This window comes from Bos mutus, chromosome 13 (assembly GCF_027580195.1).
Source record: "Bos mutus isolate GX-2022 chromosome 13, NWIPB_WYAK_1.1, whole genome shotgun sequence".
Classification (NCBI taxonomy): Eukaryota; Metazoa; Chordata; class Mammalia; order Artiodactyla; family Bovidae; genus Bos; species Bos mutus.
In genome coordinates this window covers 54,414,704-54,442,607 of record NC_091629.1, presented here as the reverse complement: position 1 = coordinate 54,442,607, position 27,904 = coordinate 54,414,704, and the positions used below count along the sequence as shown (strand labels likewise).

Sequence of the window (27,904 nt, the reverse complement as noted above, 5' to 3'; positions counted from 1 at the left end):
ATATGGACAGTAGTCCGTCAGGCTCCTCTGTCGTGGGATTCTCTAGGCAAGAACACTGGAGGGGATTGCCATGCCTTCCTCCAGGAGATCTTTCTGACCCAGGGATAGAACCTGCATCTGTTGCATCTCCTACATTGACAGGTGGCGTCTTTATCACTAGCACCACCTGGGGAGCCCAGGATAAATAAATATGGCAGGCAAGACACATATAGCCAGTGTTTAAAACCACGAGACTGGATGGGATCACCTAGAGAATGAATATAGATAGAAAAGAAAGCCCCACAACTAGGCCCTAGGGAACTGCAGAAATAAGAGTTAGCGTTGGAGGATTCTATTTTCAGGTAAGAAATAGTTGGGCATGGCAGGCCAACACTCGCTGCAAGGGGGAAGAAAAAGGTAACTTGCAAAGAACATATTTTTAAAGACATCAGATAGCTGTGGAAGCAGTAAGAATGAGATGCACTAAAATTCCAGACGGAGAAGAGCTCTTCCCTAGATGAGCTGACCGTTGCTGACTGTTTTCTTCTCTGGAAGCATTCTGTAATTCCGGGCAGGGGCTGAGTATCAGGCTGGGCCCAAACAGAGACCTGCTCTGGGTTGACGAGAAACATCTGACCCTGCTGGTGATTGATTATGCAGGGCTGATGAAATGATTGGGAACTAGGGGAATCCCCAAAGCAAGGAGCCTTCCACAGGTGACATTTGCTGAGTTCTGGGGTAGTACAAGAAGTGGGTGGCCGAACCAGAAGGCAAATTGAAATCTCACAGTCTTGCATTATTTAGGAGATAAAATCTCACTGAAAGGGTGGATCTACTGCAAAACAAAACTGAATCTCCCTTAAGAGAGATTGTTAACCTGCTTGGGATTGGAAAACTCAAGGCTGAGGAGTAAAAAGACCTGCCGAGTTTACAGTCAAGTGACTGTGGGCATTTGTTCTCAAGGAATAGATCAAACAAGAGATGGACTGAGTCTTAACAGAACGGTGACCCAGTCCTGACCCAACAGAGCCTGATTGGACTGGACCAGTGGGACCCATTCCTTCTCCCTGTTCATCAAGGAGAAAATAGGAAGCATTTGGAGCTGCTGTGATTCTTTTGTTCACAATATTCACCGTACAATAAAAAATTATTAGACATTGAAAAGGCTGGGAAATTGACTAACAATCAGGAATATTAATGAAAGCAAAGCCCAGATGATCCAGATAATGGAGTTAGTAGAAAAAAATTTTTTTGAATTACTATGATTAATGTAATCCTCTATTTAAAGAAAATAGAGAAAATGATGGACAAAATAAGTTTAAAGTAAAGAATTCCAACAGAGAATTGAAGCTATAAAGAGAATCAGATCAATGCTGTAAAACTGAAAATTTGTAAAATTCATAGCATAATAGGTAAGTTTAAAAGCAGATTAGATACAATAGAAGATAAGATTAGTGACTTTGAAGACAGATCAGTAGAAAATTTCTAAACTGACATACAGAAAAATGAATGGAAAGAACAGAGCAAAGCATAAATGCATAGAGACCACTGGGATGCAGGAAAAGGTCTGATGCTCTGATTAGCATCCTAGATGTAGAAAAGGAAAGGTCAATCACTTAGTCATGTCCAACTCTTTGCAACCCCATGGACTGTAGCCTGCCAGTCTCCTCTGTCCATGGGATTCTCCAGAATGCTGGAATAGGTTGCCATTTCCTCCTCCAGGAGATCTTCTCCACCCTGGGATCAAACCTGGGTCAGTGGAGAGCCAAAAAGTCCCCCAAACTGATGCAAGATATCAATCAGTAGATTCAATGTTAGGTAACCCCCAAGCAGGAAAAACACACAAAAGAAAACCATACCTAGGCATATCTTAAACTGTAGAAACCAGATACTAAAAGAATATCTTATAAATCACTAGATAAAAACTGACAGCTAATATTATATTAAATGGTATAGTATTGAATGCCTTCCCTCTGAATTAGCAAGTAAGAAAAAGATTCCACTATTCTCATTTATATTCAGAAATACATTGGAAGTCCTGCGCTAAGGAGAAGAAATACAGGCATGCTTTATTTTATTGTTCTTTGCCATATTGCATTTTACAGATGCTGCCTTTTTTTTTTTTTTTTTTTTTTGAAGTTTGAAGGTTTATGGTAACCTTGTATCAAACAAATGTATTGGCATCATTTATAATATACTAATATTACAATATACCTTTTACAGTATACTTATTTTATAAACTAGCAACATCAAATCAGGGATGGAAAATTGTAAAATGCCACTTATGATAGTATCAAGGTATTAGGTACCCTGAAGTAACTCTCAAAAGATACATAAGCCCTCTGTATGAAAAACATGGCTGAAACAAATGAAAGAAGCCCTAAGTAAATGGAGTGATATGTGACACGCACGTATTCAAAATTAAGCTATCTGGAATTCAGTCCCCGTCCACATCTAGGCAGGGTGCTTTTTTGGTGGAAATTGACGATGGAAATACAGATCTACCCTATCCAAGGTGATCTTGAAAAGGAAGAACCCAGTTGGAAGATTTATAATCCATACTTTGTAATCAGTTTACAAAAATGAAGACAGGGTAGTGTTGCCATAAGAACACATAGACCAGTGGGCCAAAAATAGAGCTGTATGTGGCTTCTGAGCACTTGAAATAGCCTAGTTCGAACTGAGATGTGCTCAACAAAGTACAGAATAGATTTTTAAAGACTCAGTATGAGAAGAAGAATGTAAACTATTTCATTAATAGTTTTATATTGATTGCATGTTGAAATGATATTTTGGCTATGTTAATTAAAATATTGTGAAAATCAAATTCATCTGTTTTTAAATGCAGCTGCTGTTGTCATTCAGTCACTAAGTCATGTCCGACTCTTGGTGACTGCATGAACTGCACCACACCAGGCTTTCCTGTTTTTCTCTCTCTCCTGGAGTTTGCTCAAACTCAACGTCCATTGAGTCAGTGATGTCTTCCAACCGTCTTATCCTCCGTTGCCCCTTTCTCTTCTTGTCTTCAACCTTTCCCAGCGTAAATGTGGCTATAAGAAAATTTAAAACTATGTATGTGGCTTATTTGTGGCTTTGGTGGCAGCAAAGATTCGTTCAATGGACATAAAAATACAAAAGAGAAAAGAAAGGTGAATCATAGAGAACTTCTCTTCATCAAAAGACACATCTACAGTTTGAGAGGGCAAACTATAGATTGATAGAAAAAGTATAGATCATAACAGAGGACTCTTATTCAGAAATACAAAAAGATATAAACTTGCAAATATAAAGAATCTTGACAAAAAAAAGAACAATTTTTAAAATAGGCAAATGACTTGAATAGAAGCCTCATAGGGCCAATAAGCATATGAAAAGATGCTCAGCACCTTCTAATTATCAGGGAAATGTGAGTTAAGGAGGGGATGTGAGATTTGAACTCTAAAGAAAGCTGAGTGCTGAAGAATTGATGCTTTTGAACTATGGTGTTGGAGAAGACTCTTGAGAGTCCCTTGGACTGCAAAGAGACCCAACCAGTCCATCCTAAAGGAGATCAGTCCTGGGTGTTCATTGGAGGGACTGATGTTGAAGCTGAAACTCTAATACTTTGGCCACCTGATGCAAAAAGCTGAATCATTTGAAAAGACCCTGATGCTGGGAAAGATTGAGGGCAGGAGGAGAAGGGGACAACACAGGATGAGATGGTTGGATGGCGTCACTGACTCAATGGACATGAGTTTGGGTAAATTCCGGGAGTTGGTGATGGACAGGGAGGCCTAATGTGTTGCAGTCCATGGGGTCGCAAAGAGTCAGATGTGACTGAACTGAACTGAGTACACATCCATTGGAATGGCTGAAGTTTTCAGTACTCATGATATCAAGTCAGTTAGAACTCCCATGCACTGCTGCTGGATATAAAAATGGTTGCAACTACTTTGGAAAAAGTTCTGACAGTATCCCTCAAAACTAAACATATAACCAACCTCATAACCTAGCGATTGCCTTCCTGTGTATATATCCAAGGTAAGCGAGTGCATTTATATGAACATTGAAAGCAACCCAAATATTCCTTAGCAATAGCATGGATAAATAAGTGGTGGGTAAATAAATAATTTATACAATAAAATACTGCACAGTGATACAGGAGAATAAACCACATGCTATATGATTCCATTTGCATGAAACTTAATAACAGGCAAAACTAATCAATGGTGGTAGAAGTCTGAAGAGTGGTCATGTCTAGAAGGGGGCGTGAGGATCTGCCAAGAATGTTGAAAATTTAATATAACTTTATCTCGGGGGGACTTCACTGTATATGTGTACATGTAAAACGTCGATAATTGTATGCTTGAGATCTCTGCATGCTGTATGTATGCCATACCTCAGTCACTTACAGCCTTGTGTGGGTGTGCCTGGCCGTTCCCCGATGAAGACTATAGCGCATTTATTTCTGTAAGACCAGTACGTAAACTCAAAAGACATGCAGTAAATAACGGGGAAAGTTTAGGAAGGAAATGAAGTGGTAAGGAAGGAAGCCGGGTCATTAATCTAGTTTCCTTTAACCCAGACCCTGTTCCTTTGCTTGCTGTCCACTTGTCATAGTCCAAGCTCTGTTTGTTGGCTGCAAGATTGGGGTTGTGATTTTACTGCTCAGGAAAGGACATCTAGTTTGGGCCCTTCACTGGTAGCCATCTGGACAAGAGAAGTTAAGTCCAGGTATATGGAAAAAGAGGGAGGCTTTAATTATATGATATAGATCAAGAATAACCCTTTATCTTTCCTTTGTAATCCATCTGTCTTCCATGTTATTTAGCATTCAGCCAATATTCATTGATCACCCACTGTTGTCTGGCTTTCTCAAGGTATCTAGCTACACCAGTGAGTAAAACAAATCAGGATCCCGCCATTACAGGCTAGCGTGATGGGAGAAGACGGCAACCCACTGTGAACTGCCGCCGCCTCCTTTTCTTGTGCATAAGAATCAAGCAGAGCAAATATACTTAGAGGAAATCAAAAGCCAAGTCTGTATCCAGCCCCAGTTCACTGATCTTCCGGTTGAGCAGTGGGAAAAGACTTGTCATTTTAGATTAACTTCACAATGCCATGTGTCCAGGGGGACATAATGAATATGCGTAGCCTTTGGGAGCATCTGTCAGCGCCTGCTGATTTCCATACTTCTCTTCCACCATCTGCCCTGCTTGTCGTTTTTTTACTATCAGATTTCTGGGAAAAGCTTGATTTAAGTTCTTAGAAAATATGTTTTCTGTAACGGTATGACTTTGGGATAGTTGAGCCCTAGAATGGGTAGACTGAAGGCAATGATAATGCAGCACAAATCATCCTTTTGGAAAGTTCTGAGAAGGAACCCAACTAGTTATTCTGAGAGTTAGGGTTGGGGTGTGTGTTCTTTTCATGCACTGTTCTAAGTCTCATATTGTGATAAATGGTAGATCTGGAAAAGTCATATAGTGCAGTTGAAACCACTGAAATAAAACTGCTCAACTGAAATCTTAGGAAGAACGTTTAACAGGAGTGTTTTTGTAAGTTTATTGTTTATTTTATTTTTATTTTTTAATTTCTGTTTAATTTTATTTGTTTATCTTTAGTTGTAGCACGTGAATTCTTATTTGCAGCATGTGGAATCTAGTTCCCAGTGAGAGGAAAAAAAGTGAAAGTCACTCAGTCATGTCCAACTCTTTTCGATCCCATGGACTGTAGCCCACGAGGCTCCTCTGTCCATGGAATTCTTCAGGCCAGAATACTGGAGTTGGTCCCATTCCTATCTCCAGGAGATCTTCCTGACTCAGGGATTGAACCTGGGTCTCCCACATTGCAGGCATATTCTTTACCATCTGAACCACCAGGGAAGCCCTAGTTCCCAGACCAGGAATCAAACCTGGGTTCCCTGCTTTGGGAGTACAGACTCTTAGCCATCGGACTATCAGAGAAGTCCCAAGTTTGTTGTTTTTTAAATGCAAATTTTTTTAAAATCAAGTACTCCTCTGTAGAGATTTCCTGGAGATTAGAAAATGTTGATGTGTATCTAGGGTAGAAAGGAAGTAATTAAATTGTTTCCAGTTGGGATTTGTAGTCAAAGGATGATCAGTAAAACAGAAAGTGATTTCCAGGTACAGAGGGGAACAGTGATACCATTTAGTAGAGAATAGTGCCTTACATTTGCCTAACGCTTCCTGTCCAAAAAATGTTTTCACATGCCATCTTATCCTCCCAGTAACCTAGTGAGATATGTATTTTTAATTCTTATTTTAATAGATTTGAAACTAAGAGATGTTAATTGACTTGCCCAAAGTCAACAGCTGGAAGGTGTCAGAACTGGGGCCTTCTGCTTCTGAAGCCCCCAGACTCTTTCATATTACGCTTTTCTGAAAATTTTATGCAGTAACATGTAAGCAGTTTGGGCAGAGAAGGGAGGTCCCAGGACCAATTTTAATAATGCTAAAGGCAGCTCTGAAGTCAAGAATCTGCAAAGCAGAGTAACTTCCCTGCTCACGTGGGAGGGGAAGTGGGAGGGTCGTGCACAGAGGTTAGACTCTACCATCTTTGCATCACTCTGAGCTGGCAGGATGGAGGCCTCTGTACTCAAAGGTGAACCTTTGGACCAAGTAGTATCTATTGTAGCATTTCTTGTAGAATTATTTCATGGCTTCTGTGGTGCCAGTAATCCACTCTCTCTCTCTCTCACCTCTGTCTTCAGGAGCCTCCAGAAGATGACGCAAACATCATTGAGAAGATCCTGGCATCTAAGACTGTCCAGGAGGTTGGTGGCTGATGTTTCTGGCTTGTGTGTCTCTAGCGCACATTACACCCTCTGTTAAAAGATGTCTCTGGAATGGTCCTTCTCAGCTGGACCGAGAGCTAGGCAGAAGCGCTTTCGGGCTAGTTGACACTTAGGTTTACCTCTGTAGAAGATTTTAGGACACGAAATTCTTAAATATTTGAGTATGACCCAAATTGATGTTTTTCTTCCCTGTGATCCTACTGATAGGTATTGACCTCTTAGTTGCCACAGCTCACTGAAAGTCATCAAAGACCCAAGAAGAAGAGATGGGGAAAGACTCCCAGTGCAAACACCTTTTCCTTTCCATGTCTTCAGGGCTGTCATAGGGAACTTCTAGAGAAAATCCCTGGTGTGAAAGAGCATAAGAACATAGTGTCAGGGAGAGCGTGGTTTCATTTTTACCTCGAGGATTTATGAGACTTCCTCGCTTTGAGTGAACCCCTCTGGAGTGTGTGGGGAACAAGCAGGGGGTCGGGGGAGGGTAGGACGGGTTGGCAGGGACACTGGAAATGCATGTTCTCACTTTCGCAGCAGCTCTCAGAGCCCTGGGCCAGTTGGGGTTTTTCAGCTGAGTGCCCTCCTAGCCCAGATCTCGGAGTGACACCAGGAGGATTTTTTTTTTTTTTTTTTTTAACGTTGTAGCTTAGCTGTGTGTTCAGCCTTTAGAAAGTCTGCTCCAGGGCTGCCAAAAAAACCGACCTGGTAAAATACAAATATCCTCGAGAAACATGTTCTAAATCAAGAAGGAGCGCTTGATTTACCTTTCTCGTTTGGTACTTAAGAGTGGTCCACAGGGGTCTAGGCTGATAACGGCTTGCTTTGGGTTACAGGTCCACCCGGGAGAACCCCCATTCGACCTGGAGCTGTTCTACGTCAAGTATAGAAATTTGTACGTCTGTTTAACGTATTCTTTGTATTTGGATGTTATATCACTAAAATGTCTTTCCCTCATCCCATCATTATCTTCTATATTTTCCAAGAATGGCCCCTAAAGTGTGACTCACAGACCTCAATTGGCTCAAGTTCACCTTAGGGGGCAGTGCCCAACTTTGTGTATAGAGTCACCTGGAGAAATTTTTAAAACTACTGAAGCCCTTGCTGCCCTCAAGGCCGGTTGACTCCTTCTCTGGGTGTAGTTCCCAAGGGTTGACGTGTTTTAAAAACTCCCTGTGCGGTTCCTGTTTGCACACAATGTGGAGAATCACAGTCCTATAGCCTATACTTTTCTGCTCTCTTGCATTTTCCCTTTTTTCTCTGCTTGTGCCCACTTACTAATGTGCATGAATGCTAGCCTCCCTATACCTGCCCTGCCTCCAACTGTGAGCCATTTTCTCTAGAAGCCACAGAGTGACCAGTTGCTTGGAATTGCTGTCTTGTCCTGGTTCAGTTTTTGTCCTGAAGGGCAAGGCCCTTCTAAGTCCAGTCTCCAGCGGTTCCACAGCAAGCCACTCAGCTGCTGCTATGGTAGATGGTCACCCTGGTTACTGAAACTTTAAAGTCTGATTATTTGCTGGTTCTACACTCGTCTCACAATCTGTATGTCTTTGGATAGTTCCTACTTACACTGTAAATGGGCCACAATGGAAGAACTCGAAAAGGACCCTCGCATCGCACAGAAGATCAAGCGATTTAGGAATAAGCAAGCCCAGATGAAGCACATTTTTACTGAGGTGAAGCGTTACTTATTAATTTGATCACTGCTTTTCCTGCAGTATTAGATCCCAGGTTTAAGTTTCTTTAAGTCGAAGTCCCATGCAGATCTATTGCTTAGGCGTGCCCTGATTTGAGATGCAAGTTGTCCAGATTTAAGTCAAAGAAAATGGAATAAGGCTCAAACTTTACAAATGATAACTCCTAAGGATCTGCATCTTGGTTACATTCTAGGCAAAAGGAATGTGTTCACAGTTTTTTCATTTCCTTCCTCCCCCTCCCCAAAAGGGTAATTCCAAGAATTAATGCTTGGGTGTAAAATAGAAACAAAGCCAAAATGTTAGAAAATAAGTAAATAAATATATCAACTTGGGAATTTCTAAGTGTAGTAAGAGGAAGGATTGATGGATTTGGGTATCAGAACATCTTTAGTGTCTATAAATTGGAAAATAACCACAAATCTTAAAGTAAGTACATATATACATATATGTATTTCCTAACTGTATCCATGCATACCTACATACAACTGGGCTTCCGTGGTGGTTCAGACAGTAAAGAATCTGCCTGCAATGCAGGAGACCTGGGTTTGATCCCTGGGTCAGGAAGATCCCCTGGAGAAGGGACTGGCAACACACTCCAGTACTCTTGCCTGGGAAATCCCATAGACAAAGGAGCCTGATGCGCTACAGTAGCCCACGGGGAGTCAGAGGTGATGGGCACTTTCACTTTGGAATCCCATAGACAAAGGAGCCTGATGCGCTACAGTAGCCCAAGGGGAGTCAGAGGTGACGGGCACTTTCACTTTGGGCCTCCCAGGTGGCACTAGTAGTAAAGAGCTCCCTGCCAGGAGCCATTAGAGGTGCGGGTTCAGTCCCCAGGTTGGGAGATCCCCTGCAGGAGGGCATGGCAACCCACTCCAGTACTCTTCCCTGGAGAATTCCATGGACAGAGGAGCCTGGCAGGCCACAGTCCATAGGGTCACGAAGAGTCGGACACGACTAAAGCAACTTTCCATGCGTCTACGTATAAGGCATGCATTCTTATCCAGTATGGAAACCTTACTTACATTTGCATAGACACAGACATGATACATATTCATATACATATGACAAAAGCTTTAATGATAAAAAATGCTCTTATAATTCAAAAAGGAAAATACATAGAGACATAGATATAAAAAACAGATGTGTGGATACAGGGAAGTGGGATGGATTGGGAGACTGAGATTGACAGACACACACTGCTGTATATAAATAGGTAACTAATGAGGTCCTATGGTATCACACAGGGAACTCTACCCAGTGCTCTATGGTGACCTAACTGAGAAGGAAATCCAAAAAAAGAGGGGATTTATGTATATGTGTAGCTGGTTCACTTTGCTATACAGTAGAAACTAAAAATTGTAAAGCAACCATATTCCAATAAAAATTAAGAAAAAAAAAGTACAAAATCCTAAATGGAAAAAAATGGACAGATTATTGGGGAATTCAGGAAAGAGGGGGAAATTATTTACTAATCATACCAAAAAAAAAAGTAATCAATTTCATTAGCAGCCAAAGAAATGCAAATCTTGTAGTTTTCACTTACCAGATACTGGAAGGTTTTAGAAATAAGCATCATCCATTGCTGGTGAAGGTGTGTGGAAAAGACCCTCTTGTCATCGCAGCTTGGGAGCATAACCTAGGATGCCCTCTCAGGAGAGCAGGTTGACAGCAAATGTCAAATGCCTCAATATCTGCATAGCCCTTGTCCCAGCAGTTCTAATTCCATCATTTATTTTTAAGGAAACTATCAGATCTTGGAGCAAAGACTTAGCTATGATAAACAGTTTATGTTGGTGAAAAATTGAAAACAAGCATAATGTTAGGTAACAAATACTATTAAATTATGATACATTTCAGAGTGTAGTACTGCGCAGCTAGTAAAAGTGATACTGGAGGACGGTTATTAATGTCAATAGGAAGGGGCTTAATGTTGTAAACTACTGTTAATTGAAAACGTTAGGCTCCTACAGCATGTGAGAGTTCCATTTTGGGAATGGTTGTTCTTCAGTCGCTTAGTTGTGTCCAACTCTTTGGGAACCCATGGACTGCAGCATGCCAGGCCTCTCTGTCCTTTACCATCTCTTGGAGCTTGCTCAAACTCATGTCCATCAAATCAGTGATGCCATCCAACCATCTCATCCTCTGTCATCCCCTTCTCCTCCTGCCTTCAATCTTTCCCAGCATTGGGGGTGAGAGTGGGAGGTGGGTGTGCAGGGGCAAAGAATCACCATAAAAATGCATAGAAAATGTCTGAGTTTATGTAAAAACACTGACCTAATTTTCTCTATTCAGTAGGATCGTGGTGATTTCTATTTTCTTTAACATGTAATTTTTCAATCTTATACAGACAACTTACGAAGAAAAAACAATATAAATTATTTTTTAAATGTAGTCACAAATAAGATGCCATCAAATCATAGCAAACTGCCACACATAACTTACCAGTTCATTGTTCGCATGGTGCTCCTTTTCCCACAAATGCCAAAAACCTATTTTAGGACAGTGTCAGTAAGTGTTCTTTTTGTCCCAATATGGACTCCTTTCTCTTTAGCTTCAACGTTTGGCCCCAGGCCTCTCCAGGCTCGTTGTAAAGCCTGTGAGAACTGTTTTTTATGGCATCATTCCTCTGATAGAGCATCAGGGAAAGGAAGGGCTGGAATTGGAAAAGCCGTCCTGAAGCCCTGTTGGACGCTCTCCCTGGGTTCCCAGAACATCGCACTCACACCTCTGTTTTAGCGAGGATTTGCAGCATAGCGACTTGTTTACAGGTCTGGGTCTGCCATTCTGAGCCCTGTGAGACAGACAGGGCCTCGCCTTCCTTGTGTTTCCCTCTAGGACACCAGACGCAGGCTCCGTGCTCAGTCACCATTTGGCTGTGCCCAGGCTGGTGAGGAGGGTTTGGTGAGGAGGGTTGCCTGCTTAGACCCTGTAGCACTTCCTGTCTCCCTGGAATAAAGTCCAGACTCCTCAATGCAGTCTATGAAGCCCCATGAGTCTAGTTTCTGATTTATGCCCAAGGGAGTGATTTTTTTTTTTTCTTCCCTTGGTTGGGTATTGAAAGAGAAAACTGTGTTAGGATGTGTAGAAATACCATAGTGGGAGTCCCTGGTGAGACCCTGGTGAGAATGGACAGTTACGGGAGGAGATTGGAGGCCACTATGAGAGGAAGGGAAATTGGGAAGTAGTTGCTATAACGCTGTCTTCAGTCTTGACCTGGTCAACAGTTTTACTCATAACTTGCATAAATGATATTCTTGTAAATAATAACCTAGTTCTGAATAGAGCTTCTTCATACACATTACTTCCAGCTGCTTTATAAGGTAGCCAGGGGCACGTGTAAAGGAGAGTCAGGCTAGAAGGCTGAGCGTTTCCCACACCCCACGGGGCTGGAGACCTGTTAACCCCTGACTCCTCAGCACCAGACCCAGCACTGGGAGAATGAATGACAGAATCCAGGTTCAGGTTCACCTGGACAGGCAAGGATGAATTAAATCATGCAGATGGCAATAAGTAAATGTAATGGCTCACATTGGTATTGTAAAGATCTTTACAACTTTGGAGTAGGGAAGATGACTGGATGGCAGCTCAAGGGACAAAGTTTACTATGAACCAAGAGCTGGTGGCTCAGTGGTAAACAGTCCGCCTGCCAATGCAGGAGACCGCAAGTTCCGTCCCTGGGTTGGAAGGATCCCTTGGAGAAGGAAATGGCAACCCACTCCAGTATTCTTGCCTGGGAAATCCCATGGACAGAGAAGCCTGGTGGGCTACAGTCCATGGGGTCACAAAAGAGTTGCTTCAGACTGAGCGACTGAACAACAACAGCAAGAGTAGGGTGGGGCTTAAAAGGTGCCAGTAATCCTAGATGGCACCCTGCTTGCCATGCTCTGTTCTCTTCTGAGTATTGTGCTGATGTGGGTACCGGGATTCAGTGAGAGACTTTGTAAAGCCTGAGGGCAGCTGGGGGAGGACTGTTAACAGTGGGCAGAAGCATGTCTGAGTGATCGAGAGCAAAGGTGGACAGTGAATGCCCAGTGCTGGCGCCCCCCAGCAACCACACCCACAGGTGTCCACGCACTGCTGAACGTCCTTGGGCCAACTGAATAGCTCCTCTGCACTCAGCATCCTTTGTTTTCGTAAATCAGAAATCCTCCTAACCCTCACGATACCCAGGAGGATTAAATGACACAGTGTTGATGAAAGTGCTTGGCATGGTCCCCGCCCCATGGTCACTGCTCCACAAAGGTTAGCTCTGCATCACCGAGGGATCTGGAAACATGGCATCTGAAGAACACTGAACACCTGGGGTGGGGAGGTATTTAGATAGAGAGGAGAGAATCACTTGGCTACTGCTTCTGTAGAGGAAGCAGTTCACTCCAGTGAGTCACAGTTCCAGGAGGAAAATTAGGCAGTAATTTGATAGTGATAATGATAAAGATTGTGATGCTACTACTGAACAGGCAGAGGTAAAGCTGTCTTGGCAGTGGGTCAGGTCTCAGAGGGCAATAAATTCCTGAACATGGGAATAATTGAATCCGAGGGTGGATTTGCCAGGGTTGCTGTAAGAAGTGTTTCTGTATAGATTGGAAGGTGAAACTATATAGCTCCTAAAGTGCCTTCTAGCTTAAGGGGCAGTGAGAACACCCCTGCAGTTCGGAGGAGGGCTTCTGGGCAAGAAAGACCTGGGTAAGCGTTCCAGTCCACGTGGCTTTGGGACCCTGGCCACAGGACATATTTAACCTCTCTGAGTCAGTTCTCTCATCTCTAAAGTATTTACAGCACTTACTGCGCCATAAAGTAGTTTAGAGGCTTACATGAAAGCATTGGACACACACTGAATATTTTGCTTATTACTGTTCTTATAAGTACACTATGCGGGGGGGTGGGGGGGGTTCGGGGCGGGAAGCACAGTCTATTTAACCGTAAACAAGTCCTAAGAGTACAGCTCAATGAACCTTTACAAAATAAACACTCCTGTGTAACCACCACCTAGATCAAGGAATAGAACATTATCAGTATCCCCGGAAGCTCCCCTCATGCATCCATCCAGTTATTAACTGTTATTGGTGTGAAGAAGAAAAAGAAACTGACATTCCGGATTTCCATGGGTTATCTCTGGAAATCCTCTTTGTGCTGATTTTTGCTCAGTACTTAATAACCCTGGAGGAGGGCAAGACAACCCATTCCAGTGTTCTTGCCTGGAGAATTCCATGGACAGAGGAACCTGGCAGGCTATAGTCCAAAGAGTCGGACACGACTGAGTGACTTAGCATGCACTCGTTGGAATGACCTATAGGAAACCCTTACCCGTGGTGCAACCTGCAAGGTGTGCTTGTGCCTTTAAATGTAGTCCTGAAGGGCAGGATTTGGGGACAGTGAGAAAAGTTGGTGAGTTGACTTATTTAAGCAAACCTCCTTTTTTGTTGTTTTTTTAATTTATTGGAATGTAATTGCATTACAGTGTTCTGTTACTAAGACAGCCTCTTCAATAAGTAGTGCTTGGGAAACTGGGCAGCTTTACATAAAAGAATGAAGTTAGATTACTTTCTAATATCATACTCAAAAATAAATTCAAAATGGATTAAAGACCTCAGTGTAAGGCCAGAAACTACAAAACTCTTAGAGAACAACTTAGAACAGTCTTGGACATAAATTGCACCTAGATCCTCTTGACCCACTTCCTAGAGTCATGGAAATAAAAATAAACAAATGGGACCTAATTAAACTCAAGCAGACCTTTTCATTCTGCATTCCCCGATAGAGCCCAGGGTGGGGGGGATCACTTAAAGATAAAACACTGGATGCTGGGTCGGCAGGAAGGGAGTCACTTCTTAGCTCTTCTTTCCCGTTTGCCTTAGCCTGACGAAGACTTGTTCAACCCAGACTATGTGGAGGTCGATCGCATCTTAGAGGTGGCCCATACCAAGGATGCAGAAACCGGAGAGGTGGGTATTTCTGTTTTAACTCTTCTAAAGCGTCTTCCTTGCTTGTCTCGTGTTTTGCTTGTTTTGTCAACACGTGGCCTCTGTTTTAGTGGCCTTGGTGTGCTGTGTCATAGGGAGGGTTCCTGGGTCATCAGTACAGGATCGATTTCTCTAATGGAGTAGGAAGACCATAAGTGCCTTTCCCATTTGCCACCAGGAGGTGACGCATTACCTGGTGAAGTGGTGCTCACTGCCCTACGAAGAGAGCACTTGGGAACTGGAGGAGGACGTGGATCCTGCCAAAGTTAAAGAATTCGAATCTCTGCAAGTGCTCCCCGAAATCAAGCACGTGGTAACGTACCCATGTCACTATTTCGGGTGTCTCTTGTAATGCGATGATCCGGGGTGTCCCCCAGGCGGTTCCCCCGAGTGGTTTCTGTGGCATCTTACCGTTGGTTGTGCCCATTGAAACTGGGGTTCAGAGTATGTTTCTGCCCACATCACACTTTGCTAGCACTGGGTCAGCTTTAGGTCTGGGCTCTAGTTTGATGGATGTGACATTTAAGAAGCTTGGTTATGAGTTTTGTTTTCTTGGTGTATGGCTGTCAAGTGGGGTCAGTAAGATAGAAGGTGTAAGAAATGCCTGGCTCGGGAAAGAAGCTCCATAAGTTGTTGGTATCTTTTTTGTTTCCTGTTTCTTATCTCTTTCTCCATCAGCGATCTCTTTTCTTTGGTTTTATCCTTTGCTTTTACTCAGAATATTCTTAAAGGGAAGAACTGTCCTTTATCAAAAGATCCCTAGGACTTGGCAGAGAAAACATAAGTTTTCCATATGTGTTGAATTGGTTAGTTTTTCTGATTCTGGCTTATTACCACCAAGCTGCAGAAATGTCATGGGGTACCTAGTAATTACAAAGAGGCGGAATTGGGATAGAGCTCAGTTAAGGTGTAACTAATTTGGGAAGAGAATCAGAGATGTTAAAGAATATGGCTAAAGACTGGAATGATCAGTTTCTGTTTTTTTTTCTAAGTCACTTTTTTTTTTTTTTTTGCCACACTGTATGGTGTGCAAGATCTTAGTTCCCTGCTGCTGCTGCTGCTAAGTCGTTTCAGTCGTGTCCAACTCTGTGCAACCCCATAGACAGTAGCCCACCAGGCTCCCCCGCCTCTGGGATTCTCCAGGCAAGAACACTGGAGTGGGTTGCCATTTCCTTCTCCAGTGGATGAAAGTGAAAGTGAAGTCGCTCAGTCGTGTCCGACTCTTAGCGACCTCATGGACTGCAGCCCACCAGGCTCCTCCGTCCATGGGATTTTCCAGGCAAGAGTACTGGAGTGGGTTGCTGTTGCCTTTTCCCTTAGGGATCAAATCTGTGCCCCCTACAGTGGGGGTGCAGAGTCCTAACTACTAGGCCACCAGGAAATCCCACCTCCCTCCCTCCCAAGAAAATCACATTTTTATATGATTTTCTCTTACCCAGTTCCTTATTGTTGTTTTTATATCGCTTGTCTTAATGACTAGAACATTCTATCCCTAAAAGCTATTTGGTTAAAAATTGGTTGCTTGTACGTAAAATAACAGACTTTGGGGAGAGCAAGACAGAGTGTCAGTAACGACTTTGCAAAGAGAGTAGCAGTCATTTAATAGTCAAGACCGACCTTGGAGACTCCAAATATCAATTCTCTTTTGAATTTAATAATAGCCACTGAAGGTTTTGGAGCCCTGGGGTAGGTGCTTGCCTGTCATCTGTGATACCACTGAGGAGCCAGCCAGACCAGGCATCGGAAACTTCTAGCTGATTTCAAGTCTCATCCTTAGATCACTGAAGTTTCTGGGCAGTAGGTGACATAAAACTAAAACCTGGAGAAAGCGGGAAGACCCAGAGGAGGGACTGGATTAGTGTATGATGCCTCTGTATCTGGAGTGCTACCAGGGCAGCAAAGTAGAAACCTGCAGTGAAAGTCTATTCTACAGTATCTGTGATGCTAAAAGTGAGCCCCTTCAGTCTCTAGAGATGAGGAACATTCCAGAAAGTCTCCCCATAGTGTCGGGTAGAGTGCCATTAAAATGAGTGACGTGAGCTTCAGGAAGCCAGGCTGAATGATTCCTAGGGGATAAGAATGTAATTTCTTTAAGGGAACAGAGCAAGAGAGTTTATATGAGAATGTCTTGGCTTAAAAGCTTTCTCTTTAAAATTATTTTTTTGACGTAATAAATTATTTCCCCTTACATTTCTAAAAGCACCTTGTACCTATGTGCTGATGTAATATTCAACAAAGTTGTATTTCAAGGAGCTTAGCCTAACTACAGCTATCGTAATTTTGTAGGTTAAGTTGTGGTATGCAAGTTTCTGAAAGTTTCCACACTTCCAGTAGTCTGGACAGATTGAACCCTTATACTTACCTCCAAATATCAATGATACAATATGATTGGGGATATTTTATTAAATCTTACATGCAAATGGCTTAGTTTTAGATAATAACCTATTTTAGGAGCAAGCTTTCTGTAATACCCCAAAGTAAAACTCCCAAACTAAAATTGCTGTTAGAAAAGCTGCAGTCTCAAAATTCTCTATGTAACTACAGGCATAGGTAAGATTTTTTTTTTTTTTTTTTAATTTTTTGAGACCTTTAAAGTGTCAGTCTAGGGGCTCGATTTGTCTAGAAGCAAAATAATCAAATATATGTCCAAATAATAAAAAAACCTAAATAAAATTTTTAGATGGGCAGACTTAATACCTAAAAATTAAAAATTTCCCCAGATTAGAAATTCCAATAGAATTTTAAGGGAATTTGACATTGATTCTACGGTTGCACAGAATACTAAATTTAAAAATAGCCAAGACATTTTTGTAAAATAATTCCCCATCAGATGTAGAGCTATAGTAATTCAAATGTGTGATTTTACTGCAGTAAGACTCTGGATATAGCTCCCTGGATATGTTAGAACTTAATATATGATAAAAATGGCATTTCATATAAACAGAGATCAGTTACATTTAGAAATTGGTGTTTCATATTGAAAAGTAAAGCAGTAAGATTGCTCTTACGTTTATGGCGAATTTAAAGAATTTATAGTTTCAATTATACAGGCTTTTTAGCTTGAGAAACTCATCAACAAAATATTTGACCCGGTGTACTTTCCTGAGCTAATATCACAGGGACAAATAACAAAAAATTCTGTCTATAGAAAACTAAAAACCTTGGTGCTGGCTTGTAGGGAAATTAAAATGTTAGTGGGAATGATTTCTAAGAGTCTCAGTAAAGCAATATAACACTTAACCAAGATTTTAGGTGAATCTGTTTCTCTTCTTCATTAATTGCTTGCAAATTTTATAGAGGTGTTCTTAGTGTAATCTGCTGAAATCTAGAAAATACAGGGCCTGCTCCTCAGTCAGAAGACAGCAGCTGCAGTTTGCAGGTAGCTCTAGGACGGCGTTGTGAGGCTTACCACCTTCCCCATCGCCCCCTGCGTCCCTGTCCACACCGTGCTCCTGAAACATCGCTGTGTGTCCTGTGTTCTCTGCCCTCCCTCCCCTAGGAGCGACCTGCTTCAGACTCCTGGCAGAAACTTGAGAAGTCACGAGAGTATAAGAACAGTAACCAGCTCCGGGAGTACCAGCTGGAGGGGATGAACTGGCTTCTTTTTAACTGGTATAACAGGTGTGGAACCAGAACCAGTCCTGTCTTCAGGGCTGATCTTTCTACCAAATGTTTGTGCCAGGAGGGAGATGGTGGGCTTAGCCAGCATAGCGGGACAGTAGCAGAGGGGTGGAGGAGTGCAGTGGAGCCATCAGTTCAGTGGGTGATCTCTGTACATCAGGAATACCAGGACTTCTGTTTTTCATGTCAGATTTGGTTTGGTTTGCTTTCTCTGACCAGAGAGTAATGATCTTTAGATGTCATCAACATTGTTCTTTTTTTTCCTTTGTCAGTCTAACCAGAAGGTTGGGTTCAATCTAAGTGAAACAAAACCCCAAAGATCCTTTAAAACTGTGTTTTTATCTCCCAAGTCTTTAACACAAATTGGCTCTAAGGGAGAATGAATCTGCATTCTAGTCCCAACTCCACTATCTGTTTGTGAGCCGTGGATGGCCTCGACTTATCGTTTTCAATCCTGTGCTTCAGTCCCTGTCAGAATCTAGATGAAGCAGATGACATCTGAGAAAGATGGGTTAACATCTTTTAAGATGTTATTAACATTCTAGGGTGCCCCCCAGCATTGATGTTAAAGACCACATGGCATGGAACACATACCAAGCTGGCACTCTGGAGACCTGTGTTCCAACCTTGTCTCCGTCACTCACAGTGGGACTCAGGGTGTAGCTCACTGAAACACAGCAGCAGGTCTGGGGTTGCCCACCTGCGCGGTGATGAGCGAGACTGGACAGGGGCCACACCTTCAGAGATGACCAATGTGTGCAGTCCGTGGTTCTGGGTCACTGCAAGAGACCAGTGTTTTCACTCTGACACGGAAGTTAGGATAGGGGTTGAAAGTCTGTCCTTTGATAACACAGGTGATAGGCGATGAGAATCGTGTAACTTGTGTTTCTGTTTTTGCCTTTGCTTCCATGAAGTTCGTCAGGTAGAGAACTGGTGTAGGTTTGAGGCATTTTATTTTCTCCTTGCCGCACTATTATTTTAATTTTTAGTATCTGTAGTTTCCTCTTGAATGGATGCATCTCATGTATTTTCTCACAAGTTGCAATAGTTCCCTTCTGGAAGTAGGCAGGGTGTAAATAACAGTAATGGAAACTTGCCTCAGTTGCATCTCTGGAAAATGCTGATAAAACCTCCACCGATGACCTTACAGGTCAAGGTACGCTTCTGTAGTATCTTTTTCATTGTAACCAACCTCCGCCTCTTTCCCATGTTGACGATGAACGGTCTGTTTCTTACTCTGCAGAAAAAACTGCATTTTGGCCGATGAGATGGGCCTAGGGAAAACCATCCAGTCCATCACGTTCCTTTCAGAAATATTCCTCAGGGGCATCCACGGCCCTTTCCTCATCATCGCCCCACTCTCCACCATCACCAACTGGGAGCGGGAGTTCCGAACGTGGACAGAAATGAATGCCATCGTGTACCACGGCAGCCAGATCAGCAGGCAGATGATCCAGCAGTACGAGATGGTGTACAGAGACGCACAGGTGAGCCCTCCACCCGTCGCAGGGATCCAGGACAGCTTGCCATCGTGGTGCACAACAGCCTCTCTACCCCTTGTCTTCCAGAGTTCAGTGCCCTACATGGAATTACTGTTGACTTACTCTGTAGAGTCACGTTCTTATTGAGGCAGACGTCTCACTCCTCCCTGTAACTTCTTCGTGATAAAACACAGAACTGTAGGGCACACTTTCCACTCCGACATGCACGAGAGGCTCTTTTTAGGACCCCGAAAGCTTCTTGGTTGGCTTAGGAAGTTGCTTTTACATGCAGAAAATTTTATCTGAATTGTGATGTGCTCAGTGAAGAAAGTGAGCAGAGGGATTTGTGAACAAAGGAAGGATCCTCAGCCAACGAGTTTGGAGAGAGAGGAGGTTAATGGATTTGAGGTTAAAGGATAAAGAGAAAACAAATAGTTTAAAGCACAGCAGGATTTTGTAAGAAGATTTTGTTAAGTATAAGCACTTTGCTCAGTATCCTTATAGGCTTGTCCTAAGCATTGGTTTCCATAAAGAAGGTAAATATTAAATGAATGCAGTCACAGGAGAGGCAGGGCTCATACCATAGTTTTCACAGGCAGCAGGAGACACCCAGGAGAAATTTAAGATGTGCTCTAATGGGACGCAGCTCTGCTTTGTAAATGTGATGGTGGCAGGAAGACAAACGGAAAGACAAAACTATGTCCTGCCTGGTAGCCCTTGTCCCAGGTGAATCAGGGTCACGACATTGAGTCTGTTCTAGAACCCAAGGTACAAGGTGAAATTAATTCTACCTGAAAACTAGCAAAGAGGGTTTTCTTTGGGCATTCAAGCTCTGCGTGGTTTAGACCACCAGCTGGCTAGGAACATGTGGGTCAACACCCATCAGCTTTCCCTATCATGGCAAGTAATGAACAAAAAGCTTCCTTGCTTGGCCTTCCATACTCTTATCTCGCTTTTGTGGGGGTACATGCAATCTTGATTTTTGTTTCTTTGAATTAACAGGATCTCTCTCTTGTCTAAACAGCTGGTTTGATTCTCCTATTCTTTCTCTTCTCAAAGAGGAAGATTGTGCTTATTGGCCTCTCACCTAGGTCCGACCATCTATCTTGCCACCTTCTCCAATCCAGCTTGTAACCCGGTAGCTGCATTCTCCAGCCATGTGTAAAGCTCTGCCTTTGCTTGTGTCATCCTCAGGGAAACCCCCTGTCAGGTGTCTTCAAGTTCCATGTTGTCATTACAACATTTGAGATGATCCTGGCAGACTGCCCAGAGCTGAAGAAGATTCACTGGAGCTGTGTGATCATCGATGAAGCCCACAGGTTGAAGAACAGGAACTGCAAGCTTCTGGAGGGCCTGAAGCTCATGGCCCTGGTGAGAGTTGGCGAGCTCTTTCTGTAAACACAGGCCCCTCCTGTTCACGGTGGAGGAAGCGTTCTCTAGCCATCTGCATGCAGCCTACTTGTGCACAGTCTGTTTACCCTAGATTTTCTTCTTGTCCTTTGTACCTCCGATGGTGCAGGAATCAAATTTTTGTTGTTGTTGTTATAAACTGGGTCGGCAATTTGACCTTTTCCACAGATTGACTCCCAGAGGGACCCAGGGGCATCTTAAGTACCATGGCATTTGTGACCAGGAAATGTGTTGTTTTGGCTTGTTTCCAGGTCCCTGAATGATCTGGTACCAAAGATGATAGCCTTGAACATCACTGCCTTGGCGCAGTGCCCAGTCTGTGGCTAGCAGGCCCTCCAGAATGTGAATGAGTGAGTGGGTGCTTTAGCTAACATGGAATTGCTGCTGGACTCAGGGATGTAAAAGGAAGGTTGATCTGTTTGTTGATGTTATCACTCGATGTTGTCATAAAAGCAAAAACAAACTTGCCCCCAAATTGAGCCCAAGAGGCCCTGGCGTCACTTTCCCACCCAAACCTGCTGTCTTGGCGGCTCAGACCTGTTCCCCGTGCTGTGAATCTGTGCAGGAGCATAAGGTGCTGCTCACGGGGACGCCCTTGCAGAACTCGGTGGAGGAGCTCTTCAGTCTGCTCAACTTCCTGGAGCCATCGCAGTTCCCTTCAGAGACTGCTTTCTTGGAGGAGTTTGGAGATCTGAAGACAGAGGAGCAGGTAAATAGGGGCCTGAAGGATTGGAGGAGTCAAGGTGATCGCTACTTTCACCATCAAGGGAAAAACAAAGTCACCATGGGGACAGGAGTTAGCCAGTTTTCACACCCCTGGTAAAATGAGCACCGCCTCCTTTATTTAATTTATGTGGAGGAGGATCAACTGATCATTAGCAGTTTCTATCCAAACAATAAATGAATCGGCATCCAAAATACCTAATCTCCAGCCTCTTGCTTTCACTAATCTCATGTATAAATAACTTTAGTGATTTTGTTCATCGTCTGCCCTCAGGGCCATGCTTCCCTCCTCCTCTGCTTCCTTCATCCTTCGCCCCTCCTCCTGCAACATGTTTCCAGGCTCATTTTCTTGAGGAACAGAAGGCAGGTGTACATTAGAGTAGTTGGTCGGTCCAGTTTTGTCCAGATCAACTCAATTTCCTGTTTTCAAAGATGTGGTCCTGAGTCTTGCTTATTGGACTCAAAGCTGTTTCAAAACAAACCAACATTAATAAATATCTATCTACAGTGGGTAGAAATCTCGACTGGACATTACAGAAATAAGGCAGACAGGTGTAAGGGTCACAAGAGGAACAATGAACAGAGCTGAGGACTTAAAAGGCAAGAAAGGTCACATCTGTTTAGGACTTTGGAACAACTGCATGGAGAGAGTACAATTTGAAAATAAACTTTAAAGGGTGGGTAAGTTTTCATTAGGCAGAGATAGAGATGATAATGACTACTTTGCATGGGAAAAAAAAAGAATCAGCAGCAGCCATGGAATTTATTCAGTGGTAGGGGATCATCTGGCTGAGCTGGGGATGAAGTGTGGCGTATGAAGCCGGAGGAGTTCCGCACTGTATCGTGGGAACATCTTGAAAGACAGGTTGAAGGATTTGATGGGCATTAGAGAAGCAACACAAGGCTTTGATCGTGGCAACGACACAATTAGTTCTGCTAAATTAATCTAGCAGTGGCGTGAGAGTGGGTCTGGGCAGAGAATTTGGGAACGGAGAAAGTTTGGGAATTTCACTAACAGATATCGAGAGTACATGCTGTGGTTCCAATCTGTTTGTTTCTACTTCAGCGACGAGTCAGACTTTGAGAGCAGTGAGTAATCAAACTTCATTCCCCTTCTTGACGTTTGCAGTATCTATTGAACTTTGCAAAGCCAACTCCAGCCCTCTCTCCGTTTTTGGACCGTTAGAAATGCTTCCTCTTCTCCCGTTGCACTTATCTTGTGGTATGCATTTTCTCTTCTTCCTAGACAATGACCTCCTTGAGGACAAGGCCCACATCTCCTCCCAAGTTGTGTTTGTTGTATTGACCAGCACAGTGTCTGGCATATAGTATACTCTAAATGATTCAAGGTACGAACCAGGTGAAGGGCGAACGCTGAACCCAGCATGTGGCAGACTTGGCATTTGTCCCTGTCTTTTCACAAGTCCCTAGCTGTGTCTTTCCCCTTTGGGTTCTTACGTAGTAATTCCTTATCCCTGTGGGGATTACATACCTAAGTTCCATGGTTGCTAAAATAAAGCGTTCATTAAATGGATTAGATTGAAGATTGGGGTTTGTTAGGGAAAAGCCACAAAAATGGCCCCAAATGTCTATATATTTTAAATCCTAGTAAATAGAAGTTTTAGAAAGCATCTGGTTACAAAGTAAAGCCTATTCCTTGTTGTTTAAAACCTGCTCAAGTAACTCCTTTAAATCAAACTCTCTAGAAATCACTTTATTTCAGCAGGAAGCATTGGCACAACCCACAGCTTATTTGTGCAGAATCTACCCTTTTGAAATTTTTGAACAGCTCTTTATAACTTGATCTTTCGTACTTGCCTCTTACTTTCCCACCAGCATTAATCTCACTGGTCTCAGGTTTTAGCTCAGGGTGAACTCAGGTACCTTGACTTTGAATCCCGTCTCTGCCCTCTTCTTGGGAGAGGGCACTTGCCAGTGCAGTCAAGTGCATAGAGATCTGCTGTCCAGGCCTGGTCTGTTAGGGCAAGAACACACAAATCATAGCAAAGAAGACTGTCAGGCTCAAAAGTGCCCCTGAGATGACAGCTTGCCTGATGGAGTGGGAGGCGTCACCTTACCGCATTCCCTGTGTACATCACTACCCCCAAACTTGTTGGCTGCTTTTATTTAAATACGAGAGGAATCCATTTCCAGATTGCCTCTGCCTTTTTTTTTAAATTGAGATATAAATGACGTACAACACTATATTCGGATGTGCTTTGTAACAATTCAATATATGTAGTATAGTGAAGTGATATAGTAGTATATAGTAAAGTGATTACACCAGTAAATCTAGTTGCCTCCCCATACATATGTAAATTTTATTCTAGTGATGAGAAGTCTTAAGATTTACTCTTAGCAACTTTCAAATATACAATATGGTATTACTAACGGTAGTCACTGTGCCGTCTATCACATCCCCGGGACTTACTCATTTTATAACTGGCAGTGTGTGCCTTTTGACCACCTTCATCCATTTGGCCCACCCCGCAGATTCCCCTGCTTCTTACTCTGTTCTTTCAGCATATACATCTTCCCCTCGTAATATATCACTTGTGCCTCCTAACATGGCTGAAAACATTCCTCAGGCAATTGCTCCATACAAGTGCATGTCAGAGAGAGAGGTTTGTTTTCTCCATCCTGGAGAAGAGGTCCTGTCTTTTGTATCTTTCTCCCTTTATATAAGGTTCCCACATGAGTTCTCAGTAATTGCTTGCGAATCAAAACCAGATCCCTTTTTTCCTTTCAGTCCTCCTGTAAGCTCCTCCTGTTCAGGCATCAGGCTTGACCTTACATTTAGTCAGCTGCCGCAGTTCCATGATTAGATGCTCAAGAGACTGTAGCGAAGGTTGGAATCACCCCAGTAACCATTACTGAATGGGGATCCGGGCAGGTAAACAGGTCTCGTTTCCCTGGCCAGGTGAAGAAACTGCAGTCTATCCTCAAACCGATGATGCTTCGGCGGCTAAAAGATGACGTGGAAAAGAACCTCGCTCCCAAGCAAGAGACAATCATCGAAGTAGAGCTGACCAATATCCAGAAGAAGTACTACCGTGCCATCCTGGAGAAGAACTTTTCCTTCCTGAGCAAGGGGGCCAACCAGCACAACATGCCCAACCTCATCAACACCATGATGGAGCTGAGGAAGTGCTGCAACCATCCCTACCTGATCAGCGGTGAGCGGGCGCGGGGAGGCCTGTCCATCTGACGTATTGATCCCCATGAGACACTCGGGTGTGAATTCTGACCTTCTTACCAAGCATTAAACTGAGGTTCAAAGAGGTCAGTGGATCTGCATCAGTGATCTGGCCAGTGAGTACACAGAGCCCCGTTTTGAACCAGTTCTCTGCCCATCAGAAGACAGATGATGACAGCTGTCCTTTGTGGGCCTGCAGTCTGGCCCACACTTCCCACTTGGGAGCAGGGAGATGTCTTACTTCGTTGAAAAAGTGATCATGGCACAGTGAGATTAAAACTCTCTGCAGATAAATTAACAATTAACTGTACTAGATAGAGAACATGTTGGAAGCTTTTTTTTTTTAAATAAAACTTTTTGATGAAATTTTAAATCCCAAATGGCTTGCCGATCACTAGTGTTTATGTCCAAGAGGTATGTCTTTTTGTCTGCTTTTAAAATTTTTCTTTGTTTATTTAGGCTGTGCTGAGTCTTCATTACAGGACACATACTTTATCTAGTTGGGGTACTCAGGGGCTTCTCTCACTGTGCGGCGTGGGCTCGGTAGTTGCAGCACATGGGCCTGTCTAGTTGGGGTGTGCAAGCTTAGTTGCCCAACAACATGTAGGGTCAGGGATCAAACCCACATCCCCTGCACTGGAAGGTGGATTCTCAACCACTGGACCACCGGGGAAGTTCCTTTTTGTCAACTTTCTGTGAAGGTTTATTTACTTGCCTGAGTCAGCTTGGTATTTCAGATCCTTTCTCTACCTAGTCAGACTCCCAGGAGAGCACGTCACCTGTGTTCTCTGCAGGACAGTCGTGCCCCTACTGTGGAGCCCATGGTTGAGGGGGTGGATCAGGGATACACACACCGCACTGCCTCACTCCGTTCACTCCGTTTCTTCTAGGCTCTGTCAAACAGAAAGTCACTTGCCCATACAGATTGTTCAAAGAATACTTTCGTTGCATCCTTTTTCAGGGGCAGAGGAGAAAATTCTGGAGGACTTCCGGAAAACCCACAGCCCCGATGCCCCGGACTTTCAGCTGCAGGCCATGATCCAGGCCGCAGGGAAGCTGGTGCTGATTGATAAACTGCTCCCTAAGCTGATCGCTGGCGGCCACAAAGTGCTCATCTTCTCGCAGATGGTGCGCTGTCTCGACATCCTGGAAGATTATCTCATCCAGAGAAGGTGAGCCTTGTGTCAAAGCTGGGCATCAGGTGCTGCAGGCAGTTCCTTTTCTTTGTTGCCTTTTTGATTCATTCAAAAATTATGTTTTAACAACAAAAAAGCATTAGAAAATAGAGAAAAGGAATCTTCTCTTGAAAGACTGGCTGAAATTCAGAGTTGAATCTTATGGCCAGGTTTAAGTGTCTTGAGAGTGAATTTCCTATGATAGGAGCCTTTGCTTTGCTTAAAAAATAAATTTTGCATATTTATTTATATTCTTTTAAGAAACAGAGTTCAAATAGCATTACAGAAGGTTAAGAAAATAATGTATTTACTCCCCCCACCGCCAACCCCCTTCTCGCCCCGTGATGAGAAAAATAAACTCTGGAAAGCATCACTATATCAAGTTGCTAAAAGAGCTCCAGCTGACAGTTGAACTTGGGGATGCTTTATGTTTTTTCTCAGCCAACCCTCTAAGGTTTTATGATACACTAGCTGTGGCATCCCAGTTTATTTTCTTGTTTATATTCCTCTAATTCCTTGAACCTAGGTTCCATTACTGATGCAGGTGGAAAGCCTGGGGTATCATGTGGGTTGCTTGGGCTCTGTGAGGGTACTGCATTTGTTACATTACACCATATCAATCCATTTCCAGCCATTGGGATCCACCAACGATCTGAAGATGGCAAATGCATTTTTAAAATTTATTCTTAATGTTAAAAGACTTCTCAAAATCTTAGAAACTATTAGCTAAGGCATTGGTAGGTTTAGAGTACCTCTTTGTTTTTATATAGTCATCGTGGCAAATCCCAATTGTATTACATGTTCTGATCTTTGAAGATTCTGTTTCTCCTTATAACATAGGAGAAGTTATAGAAAAAGTAATTAAAGGAAATGACCAACTTAACTATGGGTTATTCTCACATTTAACATTACATAAATAATTCTCTGAAATCAGATTAGGCACTAAAAGAATTTCTCAGACTCCTGTAGTGGAGATCTAATTTAGGTAAAGAATTCTTGAGACTTGCATTATTTTTTTTCTTTGAGGAATATATCAAAACTAGAAAGCAGTTTTGTATTTAATAATTTACTCTAGATGAATTGCCAGAATACTTGCTTCTTATATAGTTATCTTTTCAAAATATATACAACTACTAGTTTGAAGATTTTTAAAGAGATTCCCCCCCCCCCACCCAAATGAGTAACAGTGTAATTAACTTTTACCAAGTACGAATGTCTTTATTTAGCTCCTTTATCACTTATTGCTCATTTTGTTTTAAAACTACATAAGTATTATAGTTGCTCTTGAAAATAGCGACACTTTTTAATACCACCACCAGCTCAAAACTCCATTCATACTTGGACATTTATCTTCTTAGTCTCTTTTCTTTGTGCCTACGTATATTTAGTTTTGTTGTTGATTTGCTTGAATTGGGGTCATATGCTACATTCTGCATTGTAACTCACCTTTTTATTTGATATATTATGGAGTTTTTTGCTTTATTTTTCTACAACATAGTTTTGATGATTTGAATGATAGTCTCTTATTTAGGTTGTTTCCAGTTTTTCAACATTTTTAGGAACTCTAAATATCATTTAGCAGTCACTGTGAATGTTGCCAGTTATTTCCTTGGGATAAATTCTGATGTACATTTTTAAAAACATTTAATACGTATTTCCAAAACACCCTCTGGAAAGACACTTTTATCTCCCTTTTCATGGTGTATGAGAATGCTCTTTTTTTCCTCATACTCTGATCAATCCTGTTTTTGCCTTTTAGTCTCTGCTAATTCAATAAGCCAAAATTATGGTCTCTTGTTTTAATTTATACTTATTATTATGAATGAGAGTGAATATATTTTATGTTTATTAGCTGTTTATATTTCTTTT

At 42.6% G+C, this 27,904-nt stretch overlaps 1 protein-coding gene across 5 annotated transcripts in view; it reads left to right on the top strand.

Annotated features, from left to right (window-relative positions):
- The window catches only part of CHD6 (chromodomain helicase DNA binding protein 6), a 200,705-nt gene that overhangs the window by 98,127 nt on the left and 74,674 nt on the right, over positions 1 to 27,904 (top strand). For all 5 annotated transcript variants that reach the window (XM_070381751.1, XM_070381752.1, XM_070381754.1 and 2 more), the window contains 11 exons: positions 6,692 to 6,754; positions 7,606 to 7,664; positions 8,328 to 8,445; positions 14,325 to 14,411; positions 14,608 to 14,742; positions 17,929 to 18,050; positions 19,294 to 19,537; positions 20,726 to 20,902; positions 21,507 to 21,650; positions 24,585 to 24,840; positions 25,822 to 26,032. In XM_070381751.1, the coding sequence (XP_070237852.1) occupies positions 6,692 to 6,754; positions 7,606 to 7,664; positions 8,328 to 8,445; positions 14,325 to 14,411; positions 14,608 to 14,742; positions 17,929 to 18,050; positions 19,294 to 19,537; positions 20,726 to 20,902; positions 21,507 to 21,650; positions 24,585 to 24,840; positions 25,822 to 26,032 (1,616 nt within the window). The remainder of the gene's footprint in view (positions 1 to 6,691; positions 6,755 to 7,605; positions 7,665 to 8,327; positions 8,446 to 14,324; positions 14,412 to 14,607; positions 14,743 to 17,928; positions 18,051 to 19,293; positions 19,538 to 20,725; positions 20,903 to 21,506; positions 21,651 to 24,584; positions 24,841 to 25,821; positions 26,033 to 27,904) is intronic.